Here is a 26,751-nt window from a genome sequence, read left to right on the forward strand (position 1 = left end):
AATACTTTCAAATTCACAATCGACAACTTTATTGTAAGCCGAATTGTGTTTGCATGAATGTCAACATTTGGCAGTTGTTGGGTACACTGGAGGCTTGTCAAGAATCTTTTTTAAACTTTGTGGAATACAACAGAAGAGAGCAATTGAATGCTCTTAATATTCACTTTAAAGAACATTATATACACCTAATGTGAAGATAATGAATGTAATGTGCAAGTTAAAACACCACAGTGCATCCTAGAAAAGGGCAGCCAACAGTACCATGGTACTGGACTTAAAGTGTTCCCACTACTCAGTTGTAATATTCTTTAAATCCACTCTTTGCACAATTTATCTTATAAAAATAGGCTACAATGAGAACATGCCTATAAAACTAAGGTTAGAAACAAATGTGGTTCCAGGCACTGTTAATATTCTTACATATTTTACATTATCAATCATTTTATGAAATGTACACTCATTGTATTATAGCCATGTAAAATAAATAGTATCTCTCCAGAGTGCATCTGTTCTTGCTTGCGACATGGTCCCGCTTTGCTCACTCTGGGGGCTTCTTCTTGGCCTCCACGTCTTTCTTAAAGGCGTCGATTTTCTTGGCTATATTGGGAACCTAGAAAGGAAAAAGCAGTACTGTGTCGATTCAACTTTAAATAGTATTGCATTATACTGAGATGTGCTTTTAATATTATTATTAAGTTAATTAAACACCTAACATTTTCAACAAACTCAACATTGTAACCTTCATGAAAGTAGGAATTCATTGCAGGACATAATTCGTTTTAACTAGGTTTACATTACAAAATTAAATGGCAATGCATGTACGTCATTGGGGTGAATGAATAGCTGCAGCACCTGTCCGCTGTCCGGCGGAGGGCGTGGTAGAGATAGGTCAGGGTGACAAGCAGATAACTTCACCAACTCTTTGAATTCAAATTCGGATCGTTTATAAATACGGTAACTTACGTCATAGTTTTGAGCCAGGTACATCCCAACAACATTTCCCAAGGTAAAGCCAGCCTGGAAGATGAAAGACAAATGTAATTTGAGGCCAAAATTACTTACTGATAAAGTAGCTTCTCTTAAAGTTTCATTTTAACATCCACTTAAGTGACTTTTATGAGGCGACATGTTTAACCCAACTGCTAGCTTGGTTGGTTGACGCCTCGTTTTCAGCTTTATTCACAAACGTAAAGTAGAGAATTTGTTTTATTAAAACCGTCGAGAGTTTTGACAGCAAGTTATGCTAACAAGTTAGCTCCGTAAGTTTCGCATCTCTTAACACCCTTGTAAGGGTTGATGTCATGCATGATAATGTCTAATAAACTCACCAGGAACTGTAGCATGTTGGAATAATGAAGGATTGGCAACAGCAGACAAACGTACTGACTCAAAAGCTGGTAATCAGTTATAAATTACACGGACGACGTCAACCAATCTACCTGGCTAACGAAGCTAGCCCGTCATCAACAACTCATATACGCATGCGCGAGTAAATAGACTATCGCGATATTTTGCAGAGCACAAGTGCTGTAGTTTTTTCCCCAGTCTAATCTGTGGCTCCTGCCCATTGGAAAACGACAATTCCCAAAAACACACACAATCTATCGTCCGTGCCGTGGGTGTTTGCAATGGTGGTGTCGGTGGGACATTGAATGACTTTGGCTCCATCACGAAACTAGCTAGGTTTTATTCATTTTATTTATAAAGCGCGAGCATGGAGGCTCTTATCCCCGTAATAAACAAGCTGCAAGATGTATTTAACACCGTGGGAGCGGATATCATACAGCTGCCGCAGATAGCAGTAGTGGGGACTCAGGTAAAATGCTCTGCCTGTGTGCATTTGTCACGCTAGCAAGACAACCGTGCTTTACCGTAATGCATGCAGAGTTAAAGATAACGTAATTACAAGAAATATCGCAGTATGTAGAACAATATTAAATATTCAGATACGTTAATGAACTGAGGCTACATAGAGGACTTTGTAGACGCACGCAACTCTGCTTAAAACTGTCTGTATAGAGCTGGACATCTAATTAGCAAAGTCTGCACTGGCAGGGAAATCTATTTTGATCATCTTCAATGAGTGCTATTTTAAGAGCCTCATCCACACACAACCCTTGTTAGCCAAAACCAGGTTATTGCTTGAGAAGACAGGTGCAATTAGTTATGTTGGCTGTAGCCCTGATCCAGCATGGTTATATATCAAGGCTATGCTGGTGTGTAAATCAGAAAGTAAATGTAGTCCTTGGTTCTTCCCTCATCTAACTCGTGTTTATCTGTGTTTTGTGTCTCCAGAGCAGTGGTAAGAGCTCAGTGTTGGAGAGCCTGGTGGGTAGAGACCTGCTGCCTCGTGGGACTGGCGTCGTCACTAGGCGACCTCTCATCCTCCAACTGGTCCATGTAGATCCTGGAGATGCAAGGAAAAATGAGGACGGAGGTAAACCCCCCAAAACCCCTCTAATTTCAGCAGTGTTTCAGACCAAGGACCCCACTAAGTAGTCCACTGTTGTCTTTGGATTTAGCTTCAATCACTTGTATGTTGTGTCTGGATTCTTGCATCTAAGAATAAATCACAATAGTTTCAATGTGTTCACCTAATAAGCACACCTGTAGGGAACAGGTGCATTGTTGTTTTGTTGTGTTCAGTATGAAAAAAGTAATATAATTTGCAGTTTTAAAGTTCTTCCTCTGTCACTGTCTAATCATTTGCAGATGCCAGGGATTGAAAAAGCACTGTGTCTTCACAAAGGTGTATTTTACAGGTGTATTCACAATAACCTGGATTTGCCTATTAGTTCTGCTTCTTCCTTCTCCTTAAAGCCACACTTGTAATTCCAGCTGCTTTATTCCCCACGCTTGTAAGTGTCATCAGGTGTTCATTCCTTGTGTTATTCGTGCTTGCTTAGGCTGAGTCGTTGTTTTTGATATTGTAATAGCTAACACCTCTCTTTTGAGAACTGTAACCCATACTGTTTTATTATGTGTCGCAGGCAGAGAAGGTGAAGAGTGGGGCAAGTTTCTGCACACAAAAAATCAGGTATGAATATTATGATACAAAATATTAAATGTATACTCTTGACCCTTGCTTATGTTCTTTCTTTTTTTCCTCTTGCAGATCTACACAGATTTTGAAGAAATCCGGCAAGAAATTGAAAATGAAACGGCGCGAATATCTGGGAATAATAAGGTGAGACTTGGATGGAGGGATTTACACCTATACTGTTAGATGAAGAACTTTAAAATGTTTGGGTCTCAAACACAGTCAGTGCTGTTGATGGAAAACAAACCTATGACACATATTGTCCTCATAAAACGTAGTTATTTCAGTTTGCTTATAAAACTCAGTAAGAGATGTTAAGCTAAGTCCTGGACATTTTCAAACCACAGAATACCAGTAACTGTGTTTTAAACAATAGAATTGAAAATGAGTAATGGAGCAGGTTGGTCCAATAGCCTAATAAAAACATATTTATAGCGACATATATATATATATATATATATATATATATATATATATATATATATATATATATATATATATATATATATATATATATATAAATAAACAAAAAAACTTTAAGAGCAATTCATTACTAACTACTGTGGCAGCAAGTAATGGCAGGTTGGTAAGTGAGAAATGTATTCCTTCGTTTGCCAGATATAATACTAGGTGCTCATTCTGGGCTAGCTGCAGGCGTACCAAGGATTAGTGACTAAGATATAATATGTACAGAGAATTTAAAAAATCCAGACGCAACGAGATGAAAGCATACAACCCCCCCCCTTCCCCCACAAATCTGAGACTGTGAGTTAAGGCCCTGAGCTGAGGAAACTGTTCACAGCAGAGCTTTTACAGTATGTTTATCAAATGTGAGACCACAGTGGGAAATCACTCCCAACGTTTTTTTGGCATGTATCTTCGGGCTACTGGGCCCAAAGGGTTTGGAGATGCTTCTAGAAAGCTGAAAGGAAAGATCTGCTCTCGTGTGGCTTTGTAACACTTTGGGTTATCTGCATTACCACGGTTCTCTGAGTGAGTGTCTCCCATCGGGAACGCCCTGTGTGTGACCTCATCAATGTCAAGGATAATATAGACTAAGTTTACACTATTCCAGCAAGTCATTCAAAAATAAAACTATATAGTTTGAGCTGCTTATTGTAGAGAGTAGCGTAGTAGAATACCGAGAACAAATACTCTCGGATAGCTTCCTCAAATAGCAAGCTAACGTTAGCAGCTGATTCTCCCACTGTGCTAGCTACCTGGAAGTTACAACACTGCCTCCTCTCATAGCCAGGCTCTTCTGTGTTGGCGTTACATGAGACTCACAGAGCTAAGAATCATTTTCTCTGAATAAAAATGGTTGTTTTTTTTACACATTTCTCAAGATGCAACTCCTAATCAAAACAAAGATGGAGCTGATGGGAAATATTTTTCATCTTGATGTTTAGAAGAGTCTTTGAGGATTCTGAAAATACCTTCAGAACAGCCAGAATTATAATCTGAACTGAAAGCCAGTAGGAAAACAACTACGATCACATCCATCCACACACAAAAAGTGAGCTGTTAACAGTACAGTTAACAGTACACGTCTGTTCTTTTCTTGTCCCTCTGCAGGGGATCAGCGATGATCCCATTCATCTGAAGATATTTTCTCCTCACGTTGTCAACCTCACGCTGGTGGATCTGCCTGGAATCACTAAGGTAACGCATGCTGCACTTCCTACTCCCCAAGACGAGGCTTTGATCAGTCTCATGCCCCTGGGGAAATTTGTTTTACAACACTAAAACACCTAAGAACCAAGATTTACCAGATATGCCTGTTAACTGCTGTTAATCTCCCTGTCTGCTCGATGATTTAGTTTATCTGATATTTCGAGGCCGCAGGGAATTATTAATGTGTTCTTGATGCTTCTACACCACGTGCTGTCAAACCCCAAGTGCATCGAGGTTTTGATTCTGGCTTCTCTGGTTAAACGTGTTAATTGGTGAAATCCCCCCGCTGTCGTCTTTTAATGAATCAAGTTGAGATTTACCGTCTCATTTCTTTTTATTTGTATTGACCCCTCCAGGTGCCCGTGGGTGATCAGCCTAATGACATTGAGGTTCAGATAAAAGATCTAATCGTGAAGCACATCTCCAACCCTAACTGTATCATCCTGGCCGTCTCCGCGGCGAACACAGACATGGCCACCTCGGAGGCCCTCAAGGTGGCCCGGGAGGTCGACCCCGACGGTAAGAACAACTGAAAGGAAGATGTCGTCCATGTTACTAATAATATCTTTGTGATGTTGACCTTTTGTGAATGAACGTGACTCATCAGGCAGGAGGACACTGGCTGTGGTGACCAAGCTGGACCTGATGGACGCCGGCACTGATGCCATGGACGTGCTGATGGGCAGAGTCATTCCTGTTAAACTGGGTCTCATTGGAGTCGTCAACAGGTCTGGAAACTATATTTACTGTACTTAATAAACTATGAAATAATCCCTCACTTATAGAGATGTGTGTGTAATGATGAGAGGCTCCATAGAGCGTACTGTAATACATATTTAATGCTGGTACATCAGTTTCTATTGTGTGTGATGACAGTGATAAAGGAATTCATTATGGGATGTTTTTATAATAATAAAAACTGAACATTATAATTCAGCTCAGTTTAATGAACATCAATAACTATTCTAAGTACAACACAGATATGATATTCAGTACATTAGGCAACATTAGATGTGATATATTGATGGATGTAAGATTGTCTTCCATACGTCCCATTTATTTTTAATACCCTTTATTGCCCAGGAGTAAACGTTAGTGTGTTATTGTGTTCAAACATTTAGGAGCCAGCTGGACATCAACAATAAAAAGTCTGTGTCCGATGCCATTCGGGACGAACACGCTTTCCTGCAGAAGAAATATCCGTCTCTTGCCAACAGGAACGGAACCAAATACCTGGCCAGAACCCTGAACAGGTAAACGTGATATAAATATTCCCATGACGAACTGAGCATGTTTGTACAAAGAATAAGACAAAGATATATATACAGTAGGTATGAAAGTGACATTTTACTAGGACACATAAGCACAAAAGCAGCCCTGTTTTTAAATAACAGCCATCACAGAAATTGTCTTTCATTTAGACAATAGATGTTTAGTTTGACAAATCTCAGATCAGAATATAATCTCAGTATAACAGCTGAACCCTCTGCCCTTTCCCTTCCATGATGTTAGGTTACTGATGCATCACATCCGAGAATGCCTCCCTGAGCTGAAGACACGGATCAACGTCCTGGCAGCCCAGTACCAGTCCCTGCTCAGCAGCTACGGCGAACCTGTGGAAGACCAAAGTGCCACCTTGCTCCAGCTCATCACAAAATTTGCCACCGAGTACTGCAACACCATAGAGGGCACGGCCAAATACATCGAGACGGCAGAACTGTGAGTACCTCTCCTCGACCACAGGGTGGCGCTGTTGATCCAGCGCAGTAAAAATGGGCAAAACAACTGCATTGGCTTCATCATTTAATATGATACAACTTGTAAGTTGAGGCACGCACAGCAGAGCTGACAGGAGAGTAGGCATGGGGTTCACATCACAGCTAAAACCCCCCGCTGCTATTTTTCAGGTGCGGCGGAGCCAGAATTTGTTACATATTCCACGAGACTTTTGGCAGAACATTGGAGTCGGTGGATCCTCTGGGAGGACTCAGCACCATCGACATCCTAACAGCCATAAGGAACGCCACAGTGAGTGCTGCTGCATTATCCCATAAATGTGACACCATTAGAGGCGCTGAAGTTTCTCCTGTCGTCGCTTAGTTCAGTGAGTTATCGTAAAGCAACAGAAGCACATTTTCTTTTAGGATCTCTGTTGCTCACTTTACACATATCGCTCTGTGTAATAATTGCTAACCTGCATCTCGCTCCTCCCCCCCGCGTCAGGGCCCGCGTCCAGCCTTGTTTGTGCCTGAGATTTCCTTTGAGCTGTTGGTGAAGAAGCAGGTGAAACGCCTGGAGGAGCCCAGTCTGCGCTGCGTGGAGCTGGTCCACGAGGAGATGCAGAGGATCATCCAGCACTGCAGCAACTACAGCACACAGGTAATCAGCTCTGCTCACATCTTCACGGGTGTTGATCTTTCCCTCACACACGCATATTCATATTCATAATATGTTGTGCTGCAGGAGCTGCAGAGATTCCCTAAGCTGCACGAGGCCATTGTGGAAGTAGTCACCTCCCTCCTGAGGAAGAGGCTGCCGGTCACCAACGAGATGGTACCATCACATTCATCTCTGTTTGTATTTGTGCATCGTCTGCTGTCATTTTCTTTCAGGTTGCAGAACGAGAAGCTGAAGTTGTCCTCTCTTCTTGTCACAGGTGCATAACTTGGTTGCAATAGAGCTGGCCTACATCAACACCAAACATCCAGACTTTGCAGACGCCTGTGGGGTCATGAATAACAACATAGAGGTCTGTAATCATAACGCAATTCTCTTAACACTCAACATGCATGTATTTTTCTGCTAAACAAAGATGGACGCGGTGGCATTGCTGATTTGTAAGCCTGAGATTACATGTCAATATTTTTAGGTATATAAAAGGTATTAAATGCCATTTAATCGGAATGTATGGAAGCAAACTGAATTTATTTTGAATCTAAAAAGCGACCGAATACCATATTGAGAACATTTTACAACTAATTATAGAATAAAATGTACATCATTTCAAGTTTTACCATTTTGAAAACCTGATTTTTAGTATTTCTTTTGTGGTTCACTAATTGAGTTAGAAAATGTAAGTTCCCTTATTGACTTGAGTTTTTAGATCAGAGATCAGAAATGGACCAATTGAATTTGATTTTTTTCTCATTTTTGACTCTTGAATAAAACTTTAAAAAAGATGGAATTGAAACCACTAAACTCAAATAAGTTTAGTAAAAGTAGGATAACTTTACAGTGAAACAAAACCATCATTTGTACCAACATGTGTATTTGTAGGAGCAAAGGAGAAACCGGATGAGAGAGCTGCCCTCTTCAGTGCCCAGGGACAAGGTAAAGGAAACAACCTTATTTTAAGATATAATAACAATAACTCGTGTCTTCTATTATTTGCAGTCTGCAGCGCCCCGAGCATAAATGGGATTTGTGCTGTGTTAATTACTCATAGCACTACAGGAAGAGGATCTGTGCACAGAATGCCTCGGATAGTTTCCATCGAGGAATTTTATCCCACATCTCCTCTGAGAAAGTCTCCTCTCCTCCCCTCAGATGACTTTCGACTGCCAACCTCCTTTTCCATTTCTTCTTCTCAGTGCTTTTTTTTTTTTTCTCTCTCCATTCCTTTTCTCATATTCCTGCTAGTCTGTTGGCAAAGGCCCGGCTGGCCCAACTGGGGTTTCTGGCGAGCCTTCTGCGTCTGCAGCCGACATGGACGGTGCCAAGGTGGGCATGTACGCAGCTCGCTGGCTCTGTGGTGGGGCATGGATGGATGGATGGATGGATGGATGGATGGATGGATTAGCATGGGCTGCTGGCATGCACTGTGATCTTTGTCTGCTGATGCCATGCTCTTGTTTTACTCTCCCTCAGCCTGTGTGCACTAACAACCGTTGTGTTTCCTGCAGAGTCTGTGTCCCCAAAGTTGGCCCACCTGTCCAGAAAATGCCTTCCTCTCCTCTCCTCTTATAACCTCTTAACACCTTGTTCTCCCTTTTTTTATGCATCGGCGCTGTAACAAAATCCGTCCACAGACAGATTGACATACCGAAATATAAACACCTGGCAAAGTACTCAAATTTTCCTCTGTGGTAGTTCCTGCTTCACATTTTGCCATGATGACACACGGACAGACAGAGAAGTTGAAACTAATACCAGCGCTGCTGCTGGTAATGATGAAGTGATGATATTTTGGATATACATGGATGTAAAGTTGACTGGTTGCAGTAATTCTAGTTTGTACTTTAGTTTATAGGAATTCATCAATATCCATGAAATGTTTTTACATTCATGGTCCAAGTAGGACAGAACCGACTGGATGAATTGTAATAACTTTGAAACGCCTTAACTTTTCCTCTACTGCCATTTTCAGGTGAAACTTTTAATTTGTCCTGTTCTTTGGTTTATGGCCGAAACCTCAGCTGTACTTTGTGTTTAATGCTTATTGGCAGACGTTAGCTTTACACGCTTAACTAAAACTATTAACAGGATTAACCTTGTACCTGCTTTACACCAGCCTTTTTTAAAGTTGTCATTGTTGGAATGTAAGCATGCTGATGTTAGCATTAAGCGCAAAGCAGCATTGTGAAGTACATTTAATTATCTCAGTGGCTGTACTATGCTCGATTTTGAGTATTTAGCTTTCTTCTTGTTGCCTGTTTGGCTTGTGTTTGCACTATTGCATATGAACCAGTCATGGTTATTATGCTACATACCCTAACCATCCTTTCCCTGTGAACCCTAAAGACAAGAGATGGTGGTGTGATGACTGTTTATCTTCATATTTCTTGTGTTGTGGCTCCTCAGGCTGCAGGGCCCCAGGGTGAGCAGGACAGCACAGGGAACTGGAGGGGGATGCTGAAGAAAGAAGAGGAAGCCACCGGCTCCGGACCTGGAAGCCCACTTAAAGGAGTTGTCAACCTGCTCGATGTGGTAACTAAACACAAGCCCGTCAACATGCCCCACGATGAAGATGAAGGTATTTTGCAGTGAACCATTGATTAAAAACATCGTCTCCATTTTCCCTCCAGCCTGTGCCGGTGGCCAGGAAGCTGTCATCACGTGAGCAGCGGGACTGTGAGGTCATCGAGCGCCTCATCAAGTCTTACTTCCTCATCGTTCGCAAGAATATACAGGACAGGTAGGTCGGCTAGCTCCTCTTCAAAGGAGAAGTCTGGGGATTTATTTATGTTTTTTGAATTTTCAACAAATCCCATGAAAAGACCAAAACCAGCAATTGATTGACTAACTAGTAGCGAATGTCATTCTTTACATTCGAAGCTTCTACGGAGGTTTTGGAATCAAGCTTCGAATCTGTCGTCGTATTTTAAGAGGTCATCACCTTTTTTATAAAATAATTATATATATATATATATATATATATATATATTATAATAAATCAAGTTTCTTTAATAAATATAACTTGTCAGTGTTTTGACAGAAGTGGAAATTATTTAGTTTTTGAAAGGTTAAATGACACAGATGAATTGAAGCAGAATATTTTGTTGGTTATTTGAAATGACTACATTTTATAATTTCTTCAATAAATGTAAATGTTTTAACTTTACAAAGCTCTGGAGTTATTAGAAATGCAGCCACCACTGGAATCTAATTCCACAAATACTAAAACACTAATAATGTTAGTGTAGCCTAATCTTGTCCGCAACTGTGCAGAAATACCGGGTTTAAACGGAATGAATGAATGAATGAATGAATGAATGAATGAATGAATGAATGCAGCACATGTGGTCAAGTGATTGATGGCCTTGAAACCATGGCTGTGTCTCAATTCATGGGCTGCAGCCTGCGCAGGACGTAGCCTTCGCGGTCTTTGGAGTCCAGGATTTCCGTAGACCGCGAAGGCTGAACCGAGCAGTCTACGAAATGAGACGGTCCGGTCTACCGGGGACTTCCTGGTACGTCACCAGTTGTTCATGTCCCTACATTTTGCCGCTCCCTAGCAACTCTCTGAAGTTATCAAGAGTCGCAGTTGACTGCTTACTTTAACATTTTCCCAGAGATAATCCTTTTATTTTTTTATATTCAATCATTATTGAAGATGTGCTTTATCACCGGCGATAATGTATTTTAGACGGTGGAGGGGCATCTCATACACACTCTGGAGACCCCCCCACATGATGCATCAGGAGACACCAGGGGCTTTATTGTAGCAGCCCATCCAAGTCCATCAGCAAACTTTATCTGTATACTGTAAATGTTATATTGTTTTATAATACTTTTGTTTATAATAATCATTCAATCATTTTCTTTGTTCGATCATTAATTTCCATTCATTGAGGTAGTTTTATGAATTAAATAATCCCTTTTCTAAATTAATCAATCATATGTACAAAATAAATCCTTCTTGAACCTTGAAATCAATTAAGTTTTCATTACTTTTCCTTTATAGTTCATGTAAATTAAATGCACAATAAATTCATCATTATATATATTATTTATTTCAATTAATTTACATTTCATTTGTCAACAAGTTTCTCCAGCAGAGTAGTCTCTCCTGCTCTCCTCTCGTCTGCCTCCTCTCCTTCTTCTTAAAACAAAACAAAATGTTAGAGCAGGTTTATCTATACACCACTAAACAAGAGATTAAGTTGCAAAATAAGTACACATATTATAAATAATAAAATATGTATAATCAATCCGAACGATTGCACTGGACTTTTTAAGTGATATTCAAAAAACCAAGCAGGTAATATGAAGTATACATTATCTATACAGTCGCCACAATCTAAGTAAAATATAAATCAACATTTAAAATTCTTAGGTTTGAAAGTTAAGGTCTTAAAAGTTCTACTTTAAAAGGCTAACTTAGGTCGGATGCCGGCAGCCAAGCAGCCGCTCCTAACAGCTGCTGAGCAGCTAGCTTAACTAGCATCGGCACTAACGTCCCGTAACTTAACCATCATTTTAGCGAAAATGTTATGTTTTGAGGTCCTTTGATTTTATAACATTTATATCGTTAGCTATTCGAGCGAGTTGAAACCCAATACTTACATTTAAAAGTATATCCATTTGCCGCTACTGCTGGGTCGAGGGGCGACATTTTTCTCTGGGCCCGCAATGAATCTTGGGATACTTGAGGCCGTGTAGGATACATCAGATGTATAATAATATTTAAACCCACATTTATTTATTATAAATTAGACATTGCAGTTGACAACTTCTTTAAACATCTCTATGTGATGGTTAGCGGGAGTTTGGTTCCCACATGCTGTAGAGCACAGTTAGAGAGTTAGCTGGTTAATGTCGCATTTTTTCAGCGACCTGAATGTCTTCCTTTCATCATGAAAATGTTTTCACACTAGGGTTGGAGCTTGTAAACCACATTTACTCTTTATAATTACTAACCATGGCTGTAAAGCTGTAGCCTACTACCTGCGGTAATACAAATAAATTCTGTTACAATTGTTTTTATGTAATTTTACTTAATTGTATCCTCTTTTCCATCATACCACATAGATTGTTTTTTGCCATGTTGGAGTTTTGTTTTGTGCCATTTATCGTATTTAACTCATAGCTCGCACTTCCACAATCACAGCCACCTGCTGGGTCAAACTCGAGCCCCTCCATCTGTGGGACAAAACAATCACCCGGCTATCTTGCCTCCTCGTTCTCAACCATCTGTTCGATCTGTTCCCGCTCTTTCTCACAGTGTGCCGAAGGCAGTGATGCACTTCCTGGTCAACCATGTGAAGGACAGCCTCCAGAGCGAGCTTGTTGGCCAGCTGTATAAGTCTGGCCTCCTCAACGACCTGCTGACTGAATCGGAGGACATGGCCCAGCGGCGCAAGGAGGCCGCTGACATGCTACAGGTAACAGACCCCCCCCCCCCCCCCTAGTAGTGTCTAGTTCTCCTTGATGAATTGAGCTTCCTTCATTTTTTTATTTTGTCTTGTCCACAGGCGTTGCAAAAAGCCAGCCAGGTTATCGCTGAGATCAGGGAAACACATCTGTGGTGAAGAATCAACAAAGGGAGCTGACATGTTATCTCCTCATCATGCCTAAAGGGCCGACGCTCCATGCACTCATCATGTCTGAACATGAAGTTTGGATTTGCAACCATGAAAATGCACTGTTCTGATCCCTGCTCAAAGTAGGTATCATTGGCTCACAAGCTACCTGAAAGAAATGTAAGTTAAAGTTTATTTAAAATGCTTGGTGTTGTCTAGAGTATGCAAATGCCCTGCATCTGTTAGCTAATGTTCAAGAGAACGTTTTAGAAACTGCAGTTGTCACCCATAGCTCCTGGAGGAATCGAGAGTGCTGCCAAAGGCAAAGTACTTAATTTTTGACAGACTGTGGCTAACCACTATGGAAATGGACTTTTGTGTGAAGTGGAAATTAAAGTTTTGATGCCATTTTGGCAGCTCCACAAAGCATTGTGCTAATGTTAAACTTGGGCTCGAGGTTATATTTAAAAAATCCAAAACAATATTCATCTGATCTGTAACGGTTCCATTAGCTGTCATGTGTCAGAAACATGGACCCTCAGAAGTCCTAATGTAACAAAACAGCAGCGATCAGTTCACTGAAGTTTTACTGGCAGCAAATGTTAGTCTTCCTGCCTGTGTACATACATCACTTTATTTTTTGCACTTGTCACACTAATGTATAGACAGTCCATCATCCTGACACTATATTGCAATCAGAATCATTTATTTATTAATGTGTTATTTAAAAGTGGATAATGTCAAGCACTGTAACAGCTTGCTGCGGTAAGTCCTTTAATTATGTTTACATATCGCTGCCTACTTGTGAAATTGATGGTGCACTGTGTGGTACTTTGTGTACAAGAATAAACAGAGGTATTTTATTGCCACTTGAATGATTTGGATTCATTTGCTTTTTATTAAACGGTGATGACTGCTCAGAGAAAAATATCTACTAGTTTGAAACTTAAGCACACAAACATTTTTATTGTTTAAGCATACATTAATGTCAAAGTGAATACTGCTGCTTATTCTCAGACGCTTCCTTGGAGAACTGCTGGTGTTTGCGTCTATCATCTCCGGGCCTTGCCCTTGCCTCTTCCTTTGGCACTGTGGGATCAAACAAATCAGATTTTAATCACAGTTTTACAAGTGTGTTGGAGAACTACGGTGGCCTTCAGGGAACGTAAAAACGCAAAGTCCTTGTCCTCTCTGAGAGTGTAAAAACTTGGACCCACTCCCTATGTAGATATGAAGAACATGATTCTTAGTTTCAGGTAAAACAGTTATGAATATTATAATTTTTGCTAATAGACCCCTAAATATACTCGCCCTTTTCACTGGAAGAGTGACGTGGAGAGGACAAACGCCAAAGCATCATGTTATTAGAAAGGGCAAAGCACCCGATTTACACACAGCTGGTAAATGATTATGTCCCTCGGCAGCTTTGTCTCTTTTTGTACCTTCACCCACAACATCTGATACATCCAGTTTAACCTAACAACATATTTGACTTGAAAAGCAGAATGTAAACATTTACCAGCCGATTCAACTCTAACATCTAGTTTTCTGTCAGAAGATGCATACATTTGAGGCTCAAGGGTTGGTTCACATTTCAACATTGTAACTGAGTATTGGTTTGTTACTCTATTTAATATTCTCTTACTGCTTTGTGTGACACACGCCTTACAACGGAGGTGCTCTTTTCCGGGCCCGACTGAAATGCAGGGTGTCCGGTGTCTTAAACTGTCAACGTCAGAGGTATTCATTTTGTAGCTTGTTTTTTATATGTGTATTTCGACATGCTATATTCTGATCTTTTTTCATTTATTTTGAGAACCTGGTATTGAACTCAATCTTCTTACGGTGCTCTGTTTGGAAGCCTAACCACTGGACCACCACCACATCGTGCTATACCACAATCTTTTATTTCAATATAGTATACTATGACTTTCTCGACACGCTTATGACCTTTTTATTATTCTATGACTTTCGACATGCTGCATCATTATTATTTGTCAATGGTGGCAGAACCTGGTATTGAACTCTTACAGTGCTCTATTTGGAAGCCTAACCACTAGACAACCACCATGCACACCTTCACTAAGATTCTTTAGACATGTTATACTATGCCTTCTTACATGGAGGACTGGCTAAGCACAGGAGCAACAGCGGACACCAGCTGAGCCAAGAGGTTGTGGTCCTAAAGAAGAGCTCAGATATGTTCACCTGACGCCCAAAAGATTTCATCTGCAGACAGGGACTCACCTCAGTCTTCCTGACAGAGTCAGTTCTACTTAAATGTTCACTGTAGTCATAGAATATCTTTCTATTGGGACTTCTAGTTTCACCTTCTGTGTGACTCAGTCACTTAGCTTAGTTCCTACTCCAATGTCCGAGGCTCGGTTTGTGGCCCTTCAACACACAGACAGCAAAACTACACAAAAACCAAGAGGATCACACTCCTTATTAACGGTTACTCACAACTTCTGCTGCTCATTGATTCGGGTCTGGAATACATTGATCTGCAAGTCAAGCCACATTCATTTTAGAAAGACGCCCCCAAGACAGCCTTGCATTTTCACACACACACACACACACACACACACACACACACACACACACACACACACAGCTTTCGTATTCTGTGGCTTTTTCAGGGTTGTGTACTATCAATTTGCAATGTTTGACATTAGCATTCATCCCACGCTCGAGATGAACATAGTATTAGTACATAGTAATAAACCAGATATATATTAAATATATTGTAGCCATGTTTTCTAAAAACATAATTACAACCTAAAATCACTATTTATAAGCAAAGACCTTAAAAATAATATTCAGGCAAAGAGTTAAAGAATTGATAAAAGGAGATTTATACCACTCATGTGCGGTAAATATGTAGCTGATGCCAGCAGCTGAGCAAAAAGACAACAGTGAGCATAGCTCCATATAAAAAGGTGACAATCTGCCAACCAGCACTCACAAGTTATACATGTTATTATATTTAGTTGGACAGAGCTAAGCTAGCCGTTTCCCCGTTTCCAGTCTTTGCTGAGCTATCCGTACAGACATGAGTTGTATTGATCTTCACATGTAATAAAATTAATCCTTTAAAAACATTGTTTTAATTTCCTAACCAGATTTCCCTTTACACTGACACTGTTTGTATAAAAGTTGGTACATTCTTCCGGCACATGAATATGAGGCAAAGTACTTACATCATATTTCTGTTTCTTCAGTTTCTCGCTGAGGTCAAACTTCTCAGCCTCCAGCGCCATCAGACACTGCCACAGCTCAGTGGCCTTCTCCCTTTAGCACAAAAAACAGTCTGTCAGTAACAGACAACTAAAAGGCCATATAAAAACTGTAAAACTCAGATAACAATGGGAAGTAGTTTATTCACAAACAAACCACCTGCATCGGACCGTAAACCTGGGCCTGTCCACAGAACTGTGAACAATGACTGCTAGTAAAAACAAAGCATCCTTACTTCACTTTGTCCTCGTTGAGATGGTCAATGTTGAGAGGCTTTCTTCTATCTGCCAGGATCTTCTTTTTCTTCTCTCTCTCCGTCTGCTTCTTCGCTCCCTTCTTTCCATCCTGCGGGAGAATTGATCGAATTGATTGAAGTGGATGTGTTCAAAATATCAAAACAACGTCTCAATCTGTGATCCTCCTAATTTAAGTACAAACTGTATTTATGATCATGTAACAGTCTTCATCTCAGCGATGGTTATTTACATGTTATTATTTCTGAGGAACAGTTTTGTGTCTGATGACTGACCCTCTGTTGGACGCCACCATATTGATGAGTCATGTTTGTCAGAGCTTTCTTCTTCTTGGCATCGTCATCGTGCTTCTTACGAAACTCTTCCAGCTCCTTCCTCTCCTTTTCTTCCTGTGACACACACACACACACACACACACACACACACACACACACACACACACACACACACACTTGAAATCTGATGCATCATACAGATATAGCTAAAAGCTGAAATTAAATCTGCACAAGGTGTAATAAGATATCAGTGCTGTGAAGCACCACGGCTCAGTCTTAATATACGTCAAAGCAGAAAAGGGAAAGAGGGTAAAGCTCGAGGAAAGATTATTGGCCTTCTGTTGTTTAGCACTTTATATCAGTCAGAGAAGATTCCCCTGCAGGATACACAAACATGCCCGACATCCTAATTGTATTAAGAAGCAAGGTGAAATTACAGATAGTTATTTGGGCACTTTATTTATCACGAGGTCATGTCCTGAAATTAAATGTGATGACAGTTAGAGCGGACTCACAGCAACACGAATCTGCCTCTCCTTCTCCTGCTCAGCACGGACCCTCTGCTGTTCAGCCCTCTCGGTACGACGCTTCTCCTGCTCATCCATGGCCACATACACACACACACACAATGTAATTGTTTGCTGGGCGGTGCATCACTCCAGGGATCTGGCACGCTTTCCTGGAAGACTTACGATCCTGTTAACGAGAGTGACGAGCTCCGCCTCGTCATTCTTCCTCTGAATGAAGTGGGCCTCGATCAGAGACTGCAGCTCGGTCAGATCCTTCTCCTGACGCTTCCTGTGGATGTCCTGCATACACACACACAAAGTTTGTATTGGCATACCTATGAGGACCTTCAGTGACTGCATTTCCAATGAGGAAAAGCCCTAAACAAAGTATGGACCCTAAAATATATAGAAGACATTTGGTCCTTATATTACAGAGTCCAGATTTTAAAATAAAAAAGGACCAAATCTCTAGATTCTAGAAAAACTCAAACATTCATGCACGCAGACACACTTGCAGACACCACCGCAGACAAGAACGTGTGTCTATATTTTGATGTCGCTTAAAACGGAATCGATCACTTACATCAAAGTCGACTTTGTCTCCTCCCTCTGGTATCTTCGGCGCAGCTATAGGTGGAGCAAAGGCCCTAAAATAACATGTCAGAATGAGAAGAACTTTAAACGACCTGTTAATCACTCGTCTGAATGTAAACAGATTACAATTCACAAAACAAAAGACTTACTTTGGTTTGGGTTTGGACTCATCTGGTATAATAAAAATAAAAATGATTATCACAAAACATTTTTATTTTATCCATACATCTTTTTCATACTTTTGTACATTCATGCTAAACTACAGCAATGATCAAACAAGGAGACTCTCCAGCTAAGGACATACAGACATGTTAGTGCATCAGCTGGCAGAATACAAATAAATGTACTTTTGTTTTTACTTTATGTATTTTGAAATAAAAAACTGTCTTGCCATTCAGAAGGAGAAATAGAAAGTCTAAAGTTTAAGTACTCTAGGGGTTTCAAGCCATGAAAGCTTTGTTTACGTTCAGACAATGGAGCCATATCTTCTGTAAAAGTGCATTATCAGAATAAATATTTTTTTTAAAAAGGCATGAGGGAAAAATATTACACCACATATAAATTCATTCGTAGCAGGGAATTCAAAAGATCGACTTTTCCCACAAATATCTCAGCACTAATGTCTTCTTGCTCCAACTAAACGACTGTAAAACATGGTGGGATGCACAAACCACAGAGATGGAGTTATTCAGTCACGCCGTGCATGTAACAGACACTATGCTTCACCTTCTTCTGCAGGCTCTGTGTAAAGGGAAAGTGATGGTTGATCAGAGGCAGGGATCATAAAGGAAAGAAATGGAGAATAGCTCATCAGTAAATGTTCATGACTGTGACAAGTTTATATTTCCTAGGAGAACGATTCAGACAAAACATACTGAAGTTAAAGAATCTAAGTATGTGCCATATTTCAAAACAAAATGCCGCTTCACACCCGTGTATACAATATATTTGTTGGAGCTGGACCAGTAAACACTTAAGCCATTGAAAGACGGATATTATATATTATATTAGGAAAAGGAATTACCTTCTACTGTAGGATAAGGAGGTGTGAAATAAGGAAATATAAGGCTTAGTTTACAGTGCACATTATATACAATAACTCTAAATAAAATGAGACGTGCAGTATATAAGTTGTGATAAAAATAATAATGAGATGTTTTACCGTTAAACAAAATAATCAAATCAAATGTTTCAGATGTTTAAAGTGTCAATAAAGACATGAAATCTACAATTGTGACAATAATCAGCGCTCAGTTTTACTGTTTTATCAGTAATTGTGTCTGAGTAGATGTCAAGATTTTCACAAATTTATTTGACATTGAATTCATGAAATACTAACTGAGCAGTGAGCTGAACATAAACAAAAGCTAATATTGAATCAGGTAAATGGATGTGCAGAAGTACAGGAGGTGAAAAAAGAGTTTAATTACTGCTACAATGTGCAGATGGAAAGCATACGAGTGTGTATTATCTATATAAAATGGGTATGTATGGAATATTTATGATGGCACAAAATATGCTATGAGCAGTACTACACTAACAACTATTATAATATCAAGTGACACATTTCCAGCTTAGCCTTTTTCTATATAAATATTGTTAAGAGCAGCAAAAACACAGATGGAATTACAATGTGCATACTAATATTTAAAGAGGACAATTACCTTCTACTTCAGGTGCAGCTTCTTCAACTTCAACAACTATACAAGAAGAATTATGTTATTGTTGGACGACAAAGAGACACTACAATATAAATGTTTACGGACAAAAAGAAGTCATACAAACCTTCTTCCAGTGCATCCATGACCGAGTGAACACAATATGGATTAGTGGATCAATGGGACCAGCTAGAGGCTGAGATTAAGTCAAACTGAGCACTGTGATATCGTCTCCTGGGACTGAAACCAATGCTGCTGTCTGATTAATCTAAAATGATGTGAGATCACACCCTGAGCTGTAACAGCTCAGATGTCAACAGGAACAATGTAATCATCGCTTGTGTTCACTTTGTAGCATTTAAAAACACTTTAATTCAACGCTAATCAGTGGTGGACCAAGTATTCTCATCACAGTTCTGCTACACACATTTATATTCGTTTTTTGGACATTAATCTTTTCTTTTTGTGCGAAATGGAAAATGTTATTTAATAACACTATGATAAGTTTAGAGGGGAAGCTTGTAGACACAAACTAATGTTACCCCGTCCTCTTTAAAGGAATACTTTGAGGGAAGTATACTTTCGTGTCAAGTTAGATAACATTGACATCACATTGATCACACTTTCATGCTTGTGTGGTAAATATGAAGCTAAAGCTAGCAGCTGGTTAGATTAGCACAATGACAGAAAACAAGAGGAAACGGATAACAAAGTTAGCTAAAACCCAACATGTCGCTTTTAAACTTCATTTTGTACGAATTAAACACATAATTTGTTAATAAATCAACTTCAGAGGGACAGTAGGAGGATGTTACCTTCTGACAACCACACCAGATGTTTCCTGTTGCTTCCAGTAGTTGTGCCAACTTAAGCTAACCGTCAATTAGCTGTAGCTCCGTACTTAAAGGTGAGCGGTATCAACCTTCCTTTAACAATGCATTGTTAGAAACTACAGCTGTCAAATACATTTAGTTGAGTAAAAAGTAAAATACTCGCTCTGATTTCACAGAAATCTCACAATGCTTCTTTGATCAAATTATGGCATGCATTAAAATATATATATGAAATGCAATATATGTATATCATATACATTTATAATACAAAATGAGTTACATTTGGACTTTTGTGCAACTTCTGTGAGATCATAATTATATAGACATGAATCAAACATTGGTAAAAATGAGATGGAGATAATTCAGATTAAAAGATACAGTTACACATGAAGCTCACAGAACAGTGTTGACAAATGAAGAGTTACTACACAAACAAACACACACACACACACACACACACACACACACACACACACACACACACAAACACAAGCTTTTACCTTGCTCTTGCTGGGCTTCTTCCTCTGAGCAGACATAATAAGGTCAGCTACGTCTCGCTACAGAAGCTTGAAAGTGACTTTCAAAAACACAGTGAACGCTCTCAAAGCCTTACTTACCTTCCTCCCTGAAAAATAAAAGAAATGCCCAAATCAGCTCATATCTGTTGATTTAACTTAAAAACACTAGAGACGCTACTAAAATGCAATAAAAAAAAAAAGGTAACTTACACCATCTCCTCGACTACTTCTTCTTCTTCGGACATCTTGAATTCCAATTACCTGCATAAGAGGAAAGTAGACAATGCATCAAAACATCAAGAACCACCACTTGAATTCAGCACTTTTAATGAAGTCCCTTGTTTTGAGATAAGAGTTTTAAAGCAGCTGTCCAACTGACTCACAAACACACACACACACACCTCTCTTGGGCTCAATATAATTAGAGCTGGTTATACTTGTTTGTTAATTTCTTTATGTTTTCCTTGCTGTGATTTCTATTGTTGTTTGTCTTGATATTTTCCTCTTTGTCTTATCGACTGCAATGTTTTTACAAGCCCTTGAGATTTCCTTCCCTCAGACAGATGGTTTGTATCGCTTTCCTTTTCTTCTCCTTTCAATGCTTTTGGTCAACTAAACCCAAAACCTACCAGGAAAAAAAGAAAAAACCTCGGCTACATGTTGAGAGATTGGAGCAATTGTAGAATTTGAAATGATTCAACCATGGGCACTGAAAGCAGAGGCGCAGGGCTTTGAACAGCTCCAGGCTTAATCCTCAGCCATTTCCTCTTGGCAATGATCAAGGCAGCCGACTGGAGTCTGAACAGAAACGCTGAAACGACCAGGAATGGACTCCTTCAGGGACCAACACACGCATCTGAAGCTACACATATCGTATTGGCTCGGATATGTACACTCGTAAACAATGTTCCAGGTGCTCTAAAGGCTCTGAACTGATACGCTGCAAGAAATGTCAATCATAACAAGTGCGTCTGATATTCACGCGTAACAGCTTTTAAAAAGAAAAACTATTCTACGATTCATGAAGTTTGAAACACACGTCTACCTAAAAGGCCTTCTACCAATTTTACATTTGAAGATCAGTTTACTGCAAACATAACGCTGGTGTCAAGGTTACAGGGATGGATTCAATAAATCTTTAAAGTCACAACCCCATGAACACATTTTTTCCATGGGTTTATGAATCACCAGATCATAAAAACGGTGTCAGTATGCTGAACAGTGGGGGAGAGCGAGGGTCTATTTTTAAGAATAATAAAGTGTGCTTTTGAACAGGTGTGGCGCTCCAGACAATGGGTTTGGCTCACCTCACCATACTCACAGTAAATCAATGAGCTGGGACCCCCATTCTGACGGGCTATTTTTGTCATTGCGGTTTGGTCAGCTGCTGGTTGGCGAACGTTTTTCACAATGAGTCTCAGGCGCTTCTTAAAAATATGCCTCATAATAAAAACAAGTGTATTCCAGATCGTTTTTGATTATTTGATATACATGTTGAATGGTTGATGTTGCGTCGAGGAAACATCCCCAGTTCCGCCCACCCTCCTCCTCCTCCTGCCTGGCTACGGTCCCGTTATTTCTTTCCAAGTCGGGCCAGCTGCACATTCAATCTCTGCATGCCATATTTACACCTTCATTGTATATGGTAACTGTGCAAAAGTCACGCTTCTGTTTAAATTCTGTTACATATATAATAACATATAAAACAATGTGGTGGTTTGAGTCCCTGTGTGGTTACTTGTGTCTTCAGATTGAGCAGTTGATTTCAAAAAGGATGAGGAAAGAGAAATGTGAAGAGAAACCGAAGAATGCTTCTGGTTGAAGAAAAGCACTGACTGGAAACCCAGAAAGAATTCAGTGTATGAGGGTTGTCATGTCTGGGGTATTAAACGTGTATTTGCTTTAATGCATGCGGTCAGTCCCCGTCTGTCTGGAACTGTGAAATAACACAGCGGCAGGAATGTTGCGGGCGCTGGTTTCAGCATTAGGCAGCATTAAATCAAAGCCCAAAGCATGCTACCAACACGGCAGGGGCAAGCTTAGCACCTTCTTCACCAGCATATGCACTGCTCAGATCAGAACACATTTAAAAAAAGCCATCATAAAATCTTTAGCAGTCTACTAATGCAACGGCTGAGACAATTTTCTGCATTCACAACTTTGTAGTTGTTAGATCATGCTGAGGAGGTTTATGTTTTCGCTTAATTCCATTCAGTTTTTGTCAAAAAGAGATCTCCGTTTCATTAAAAATGGCAAATTATGAACCGTATCTCAATGACAATTCAAACACAATGAAACATGTTTATTGACCTTTTTGCTGTCATGCACCCAGAGGTCATGCTCAGATCTTACCTCCTGTGTGTCCCTGAGGAAGAGATGGGATTAGCAGCAAATTCAGGTGTGATTCTTTCACATCCAGACAGAGACAAGTTCAATCATCGACTTCGTCAAACACAAAGCACCCTTAATACAGCCCTGTCCATCATGTGACCACATATCTCTTCTATGACTGGTTAGGATTGTCAGTTCTATTGTTGGAGGTAGAAGATGAGTTACACCTGGAGAGGAATGCTGCCTTCAAGGGCTCCTCGTAATCTGCTACACCCAAGGCCAGACATCGGAAATACAACTTTATTTGGCTGGTAATTTAAAAAGAAATCTTATCAAGTATTTGTTTTTCTTTATCGTTTCTTTTGAGAATCGACAAAGCACAGAGCTGCTTTGTGCTTAAATCAGAGTACAGTAGAAAAAGCATGCAACACACTCATTATTACAATCTTTCTGACAGCCCGTGAAGGCAGCAAATGGACACGAGTCCTTTTAAACCTGTGCTTGATATTAATATAAATAATATAGTATCTGTTAATTATGAAGAGATTCGTATTTTAGTTTCTAAAATATGAGAAATTAGCAGAAATTGACCATCTTCCCAGTCATGGCAATGTTTTGTCCAACTAACAGGTCCAAAACCGAAATATATTTAATTTACCGTCATAGAATACAGAGAAAAGCAGCAAATCCTCTCACAGAACCTGTGAAATAAATATTTGCTCAAAAATGACTAATTACTTTTATTTTAGTTATTTAATGTCAATTGCCAGTAACATTATATGGCCCTGGGGTTTATTGACAAAATAACATTCGGTTAGTAAAAGGTATTAGTACAATAAAAACATAACTGAATACATCAATTATCTTCTTAAAGTTAGCTGGCTCAGAAAAGTACACAATTCCACAATTAGACAGATTGTTAATACGCCAGTTCACATTTCCCACAGTTTGACATGCAATAATCCCACAAACCTCAATTTAATGCTCAATTCCGTGAAGCTACCGTCCCTCTGAACACCGGAAGCAACAAAATAAACGGTCTTCTCTGTTAGCAGTTCGCCATGTTTTACTGAAGAACAACTGCCCGTTAAATATACATAATTTTACCAGAGGTTTGGTTTATAAAACAGCCGAGTTGTTTAATCTCAAGTTTTTCTTCAAAGGCCAGACTTTTACATTTGTGCTGTAGAAGATAACCGCAGTTACTATCTTCAGGAAATGCTAACTGCTGACAACAGTGGTAACAGCCAATCAGGTTGCAGCAGGGCAACAGGCAATCAGTCACACGTGGCATCAAATTTGTACCGTCCACGTGTAGGACTCTCCAGGCAAGTGGCATTAAAAACACCATTTTAAAACTATTCAATAAGACACTATCGAATTATGATAAATCACATCAACCTTAATCCAGAATTGTTTTCATTTCTAAAGTAGTCAGTGGGCCTACCACAGAAACTACACTTTTTTTCTGCTGCCAGCAGGTGGAGCTTTGCCAGGTGTTTACCAGTGGTGGCTTACATTTACTCAAGTTATGTGCTTAAGTACAGTATTGAGGTACCTAAATTGAGTATTTCTATTTGAAATGACTTTATATGGTAGAAGTTCTAATGCACTACATCTCGGAAACAAATATTGTACTTTTTACTGCACTACATCGGACAGCTTTAGTTACTTTACAGATCTTTTCAATCTCCAGATGTGTTGATTATGAATGTTTGTGATAAACTGAAGGACGAGGTGTTTCTTTATGGGTCGATAAGCTAAATAAAGTCTTTAAAAAGCCTCTTGGATCAGTTGGAAAATGCGTTTTCACAAAGCTGAAAACAGCTGTTTTTCTGAGCTCATGAAAAGTTGATTGTTTAGAAATACATGGTTCTCACAGGACAGCGATGCTACACACATTTTATAGAATGTGATGCATTGCTGTAGATTAAAGTACCTGTATACAGTATATACACAAGTTAACATTAGCATAACATTAAACATCTACAACATCATATAATAGTAAAACCCTGACAGGGAACATCATGGCTCCATAAAAAGATAATTGTTTCAACACTCTGTGCTACAACATGCAACAATAATGTGTTCCATAGTAGAATGATGGAAGGAAACTTAATGTGGAATACCTCAATGTCTTTATTGCTGTTTGAGTGAAGCGTACAATGTTTAAAACATTCATCCAGTTGGAAACTGCCCACTTGTATGACATTGGGAGTGTTTAGAGAGGCTACAGATAGTGTGTTTTGCATAGGCTTTGCGCTACACAAACAAGTGTCTGGTTAAACATGGAAGAACTTTAAAAAACATATAGTGGACACAAGGTTGTAAAAAAAACATAACAGTACGGCATTATGAAACCACTGTATTTAAAAACAACAACATAAATGTCACATTGAATCACGCTTGAAAATATTTTGGTCAAGCTCCCCTGCTCTTTTCAGGAGCCATGGAATGTGATTGTCACACTTTTGAGCAGTAACATTGATCAATTTAATGCCCCGGCAAACCGTTAATATTATCAAAGCTTGTGCCGCACAAAAACTATGAAAGGGAATGTGCTACTTAAGACCAAGTCAGTGAAAAATAAACACGAAAATCACAAGTCTTAATATCATACTGAGTTGCTTTGAGGCCATCATGTACTGTACCTCAGCTGTCATAAATGTTTTCATTGCAATCATAAGGCCAGAAGACTTACATAGTGGTAAATATCCTTGTATTGTACTAGTATCTTGCTATATGCTGAGGCACCCTGATTTTACTTATATGCCCTCAAGAGGAAAATGATCGCTGAGCATAAGAGTGTGCATAGAGGCAATAAAGTAGTTAGTAGAAGTTAAGGTAGATTTAGAAAAAGAGGGTTGGTTTGCCGATTTCCTACATTGTAAAACCTACAGCGAAGGCACCTTATGCACCTGCTTTTTAAGAGGAATGTCTGAAGTTTTTAAAGTGATCAAACAGGTACAAAAGCTACAAAACAGCTAGAAATAGAAAAGGACAAAACACAATAAAACATAAATAAAATGACATAAAAGGATAATAAAAGTCATAATGGCCTTCTGAATATTCAACACTCCTATCACCACCGAAATTAACTGCCTGTTGTTGAATAGTTGATACAAAATAAGCAAAAATACCTTTTGTTATGAGTATAAAGATGTTATATAAGATACAGTATGATATTCAAAACATCACATGTGCTAACATATATTACTCAGACCATTGCTGCACTATTGGTAAGACATAATAAAAGTGAAATCAGCTAAAATCTAGAAGTGCTTATATTTCTATCCTGAACTGGTGAACGTTGAATAAAATAGCAATGTGTGAAGCTTTTGCTTTAAATATAAATAAAATAAAAAGAGATGGCAAATGTACTGTATGAGGGAGAGAACTGATTTCACCCATCTCTTTGGAATGTGGAAACTTTTAACTCATCTACTCGTCTCTATCAACTGTCGGCATTGAGTACAACAGATAAATCTAAATTTAATTAGGTTTTTTTCTTTCTGGCAGGATCGTATAAAGTAATTAGTAATAGTAATTACAAATGTCCAAATTTCACAGCATTTCGTTTCTTTTAGAAAGCAAAAATCATTGTGCAAAGGCACTACACGTTGCAACCGTACAAAAATATGATGCTGTTTCAGGTACAGTGCGTGGACAGTGTCTCTCCTGTCCTTTCGCTTTCTTGGGGTCCCTCTTGGTTGATCATTATTTGGTTCTTAAGACAAAGTCAAAGGAAGAGTCTTGGATTGTCGTGGTCCCCAGCTTTAGTGGCTCCTTCAAGACATTAGTGTCCCATACCTGGTGAAAGACACAGAATGAGTCCATCAGTGGCGTTACTATAAGTCTGCAGACAGC

The 26,751-nt window shown here is 39.4% G+C and overlaps 4 protein-coding genes across 15 annotated transcripts in view; 1 reads left to right on the plus strand and 3 right to left on the minus strand.

The window, feature by feature from the left end:
• Positions 1–5: 5 nt before the first annotated feature.
• Positions 6–1,488, minus strand: stmp1 (short transmembrane mitochondrial protein 1). The gene is made up of 3 exons (XM_029461764.1): positions 1,329–1,488; positions 964–1,017; positions 6–610 (listed from the first exon to the last, which is right to left on the minus strand). Exons 1-3 carry the CDS (start codon positions 1,341–1,343, stop codon positions 539–541), a joined length of 141 nt encoding a protein of 46 aa, XP_029317624.1. The 5' UTR covers positions 1,344–1,488; the 3' UTR covers positions 6–538.
• Positions 1,465–13,553, plus strand: LOC115028200 (dynamin-1-like protein). 2 transcript variants are annotated; one of them, XM_029461749.1, is made up of 19 exons: positions 1,465–1,816; positions 2,296–2,437; positions 2,991–3,037; positions 3,116–3,187; positions 4,616–4,702; positions 5,071–5,233; positions 5,322–5,442; positions 5,836–5,967; positions 6,227–6,433; positions 6,622–6,742; positions 6,938–7,093; positions 7,178–7,267; positions 7,371–7,463; positions 7,991–8,044; positions 8,354–8,434; positions 9,515–9,640; positions 9,739–9,848; positions 12,378–12,537; positions 12,628–13,553. In XM_029461749.1, the coding sequence occupies exons 1-19, from the start codon at positions 1,715–1,717 to the stop codon at positions 12,682–12,684; spliced, it is 2,121 nt and encodes a 706-aa protein (XP_029317609.1). In that variant the 5' UTR covers positions 1,465–1,714; the 3' UTR covers positions 12,685–13,553. The 2 variants fall into 2 exon arrangements, with proteins under 2 accessions (XP_029317609.1, XP_029317610.1); XM_029461750.1 differs by lacking the exon at positions 8,354–8,434.
• tnnt2e (troponin T2e, cardiac) lies at positions 13,328–24,296 on the minus strand. Of its 5 annotated transcripts, none has more exons than XM_029461757.1 (15): positions 23,857–24,296; positions 20,764–20,814; positions 20,653–20,660; positions 20,536–20,559; positions 19,209–19,244; positions 18,271–18,285; positions 17,694–17,715; positions 17,534–17,597; positions 17,134–17,250; positions 16,957–17,034; positions 16,442–16,555; positions 16,148–16,257; positions 15,876–15,966; positions 15,139–15,179; positions 13,328–13,764 (listed from the first exon to the last, which is right to left on the minus strand). In XM_029461757.1, exons 2-15 carry the CDS (start codon positions 20,796–20,798, stop codon positions 13,728–13,730), a joined length of 792 nt encoding a protein of 263 aa, XP_029317617.1. In that variant the 5' UTR covers positions 20,799–20,814; positions 23,857–24,296; the 3' UTR covers positions 13,328–13,727. The 5 variants fall into 5 exon arrangements, with proteins under 5 accessions (XP_029317617.1, XP_029317620.1, XP_029317619.1 ...); XM_029461760.1 differs by lacking the exon at positions 20,536–20,559 and adding an exon at positions 20,018–20,020 and having other exon boundaries at positions 23,857–24,294; XM_029461759.1 differs by lacking the exon at positions 23,857–24,296 and adding an exon at positions 22,906–23,012.
• A 707-nt stretch (positions 24,297–25,003) lies between these two features.
• The window catches only part of cald1a (caldesmon 1a), a 53,856-nt gene continuing 52,108 nt past the window's right edge, over positions 25,004–26,751 (minus strand). For all 7 annotated transcript variants that reach the window (XR_003834540.1, XM_029461751.1, XM_029461753.1 and 4 more), the window contains one exon: positions 25,004–26,694. Coding sequence is in view for 6 of the 7 variants with exons in the window: in XM_029461751.1 (XP_029317611.1) it covers positions 26,681–26,694 (14 nt within the window). In the remaining variant the exon portion in view is untranslated. The remainder of the gene's footprint in view (positions 26,695–26,751) is intronic.

Source organism: Cottoperca gobio, chromosome 23 (assembly GCF_900634415.1).
Source record: "Cottoperca gobio chromosome 23, fCotGob3.1, whole genome shotgun sequence".
NCBI lineage: Eukaryota > Metazoa > Chordata > Actinopteri > Perciformes > Bovichtidae > Cottoperca > Cottoperca gobio.

Coding starts and splice junctions, on each gene's coding strand:
- LOC115028200 (XM_029461749.1), top strand. CDS start 1,715: ATGGAGGCTCTTATCCCCGTAATAAACAAGCTGCAAGATGTATTTAAC. Junction 7,464..7,990: donor TCATGAATAACAACATAGAG/GTCTGTAATCAT, acceptor GTGTATTTGTAG/GAGCAAAGGAGAAACCGGAT. Junction 9,849..12,377: donor CGCAAGAATATACAGGACAG/GTAGGTCGGCTA, acceptor TCTTTCTCACAG/TGTGCCGAAGGCAGTGATGC.
- stmp1 (XM_029461764.1), bottom strand. Junction 611..963: donor ACCTGGCTCAAAACTATGAC/GTAAGTTACCGT, acceptor TTTCCTTTCTAG/GTTCCCAATATAGCCAAGAA.
- tnnt2e (XM_029461757.1), bottom strand. CDS start 20,798: ATGTCCGAAGAAGAAGAAGTAGTCGAGGAGATGGT. Junction 16,556..16,956: donor AGAGGCAGATTCGTGTTGCT/GTGAGTCCGCTC, acceptor TGTGTGTCACAG/GAAGAAAAGGAGAGGAAGGA. Junction 13,765..15,138: donor ATCAATGAGCAGCAGAAGTT/GTGAGTAACCGT, acceptor TTGATCCCACAG/TGCCAAAGGAAGAGGCAAGG.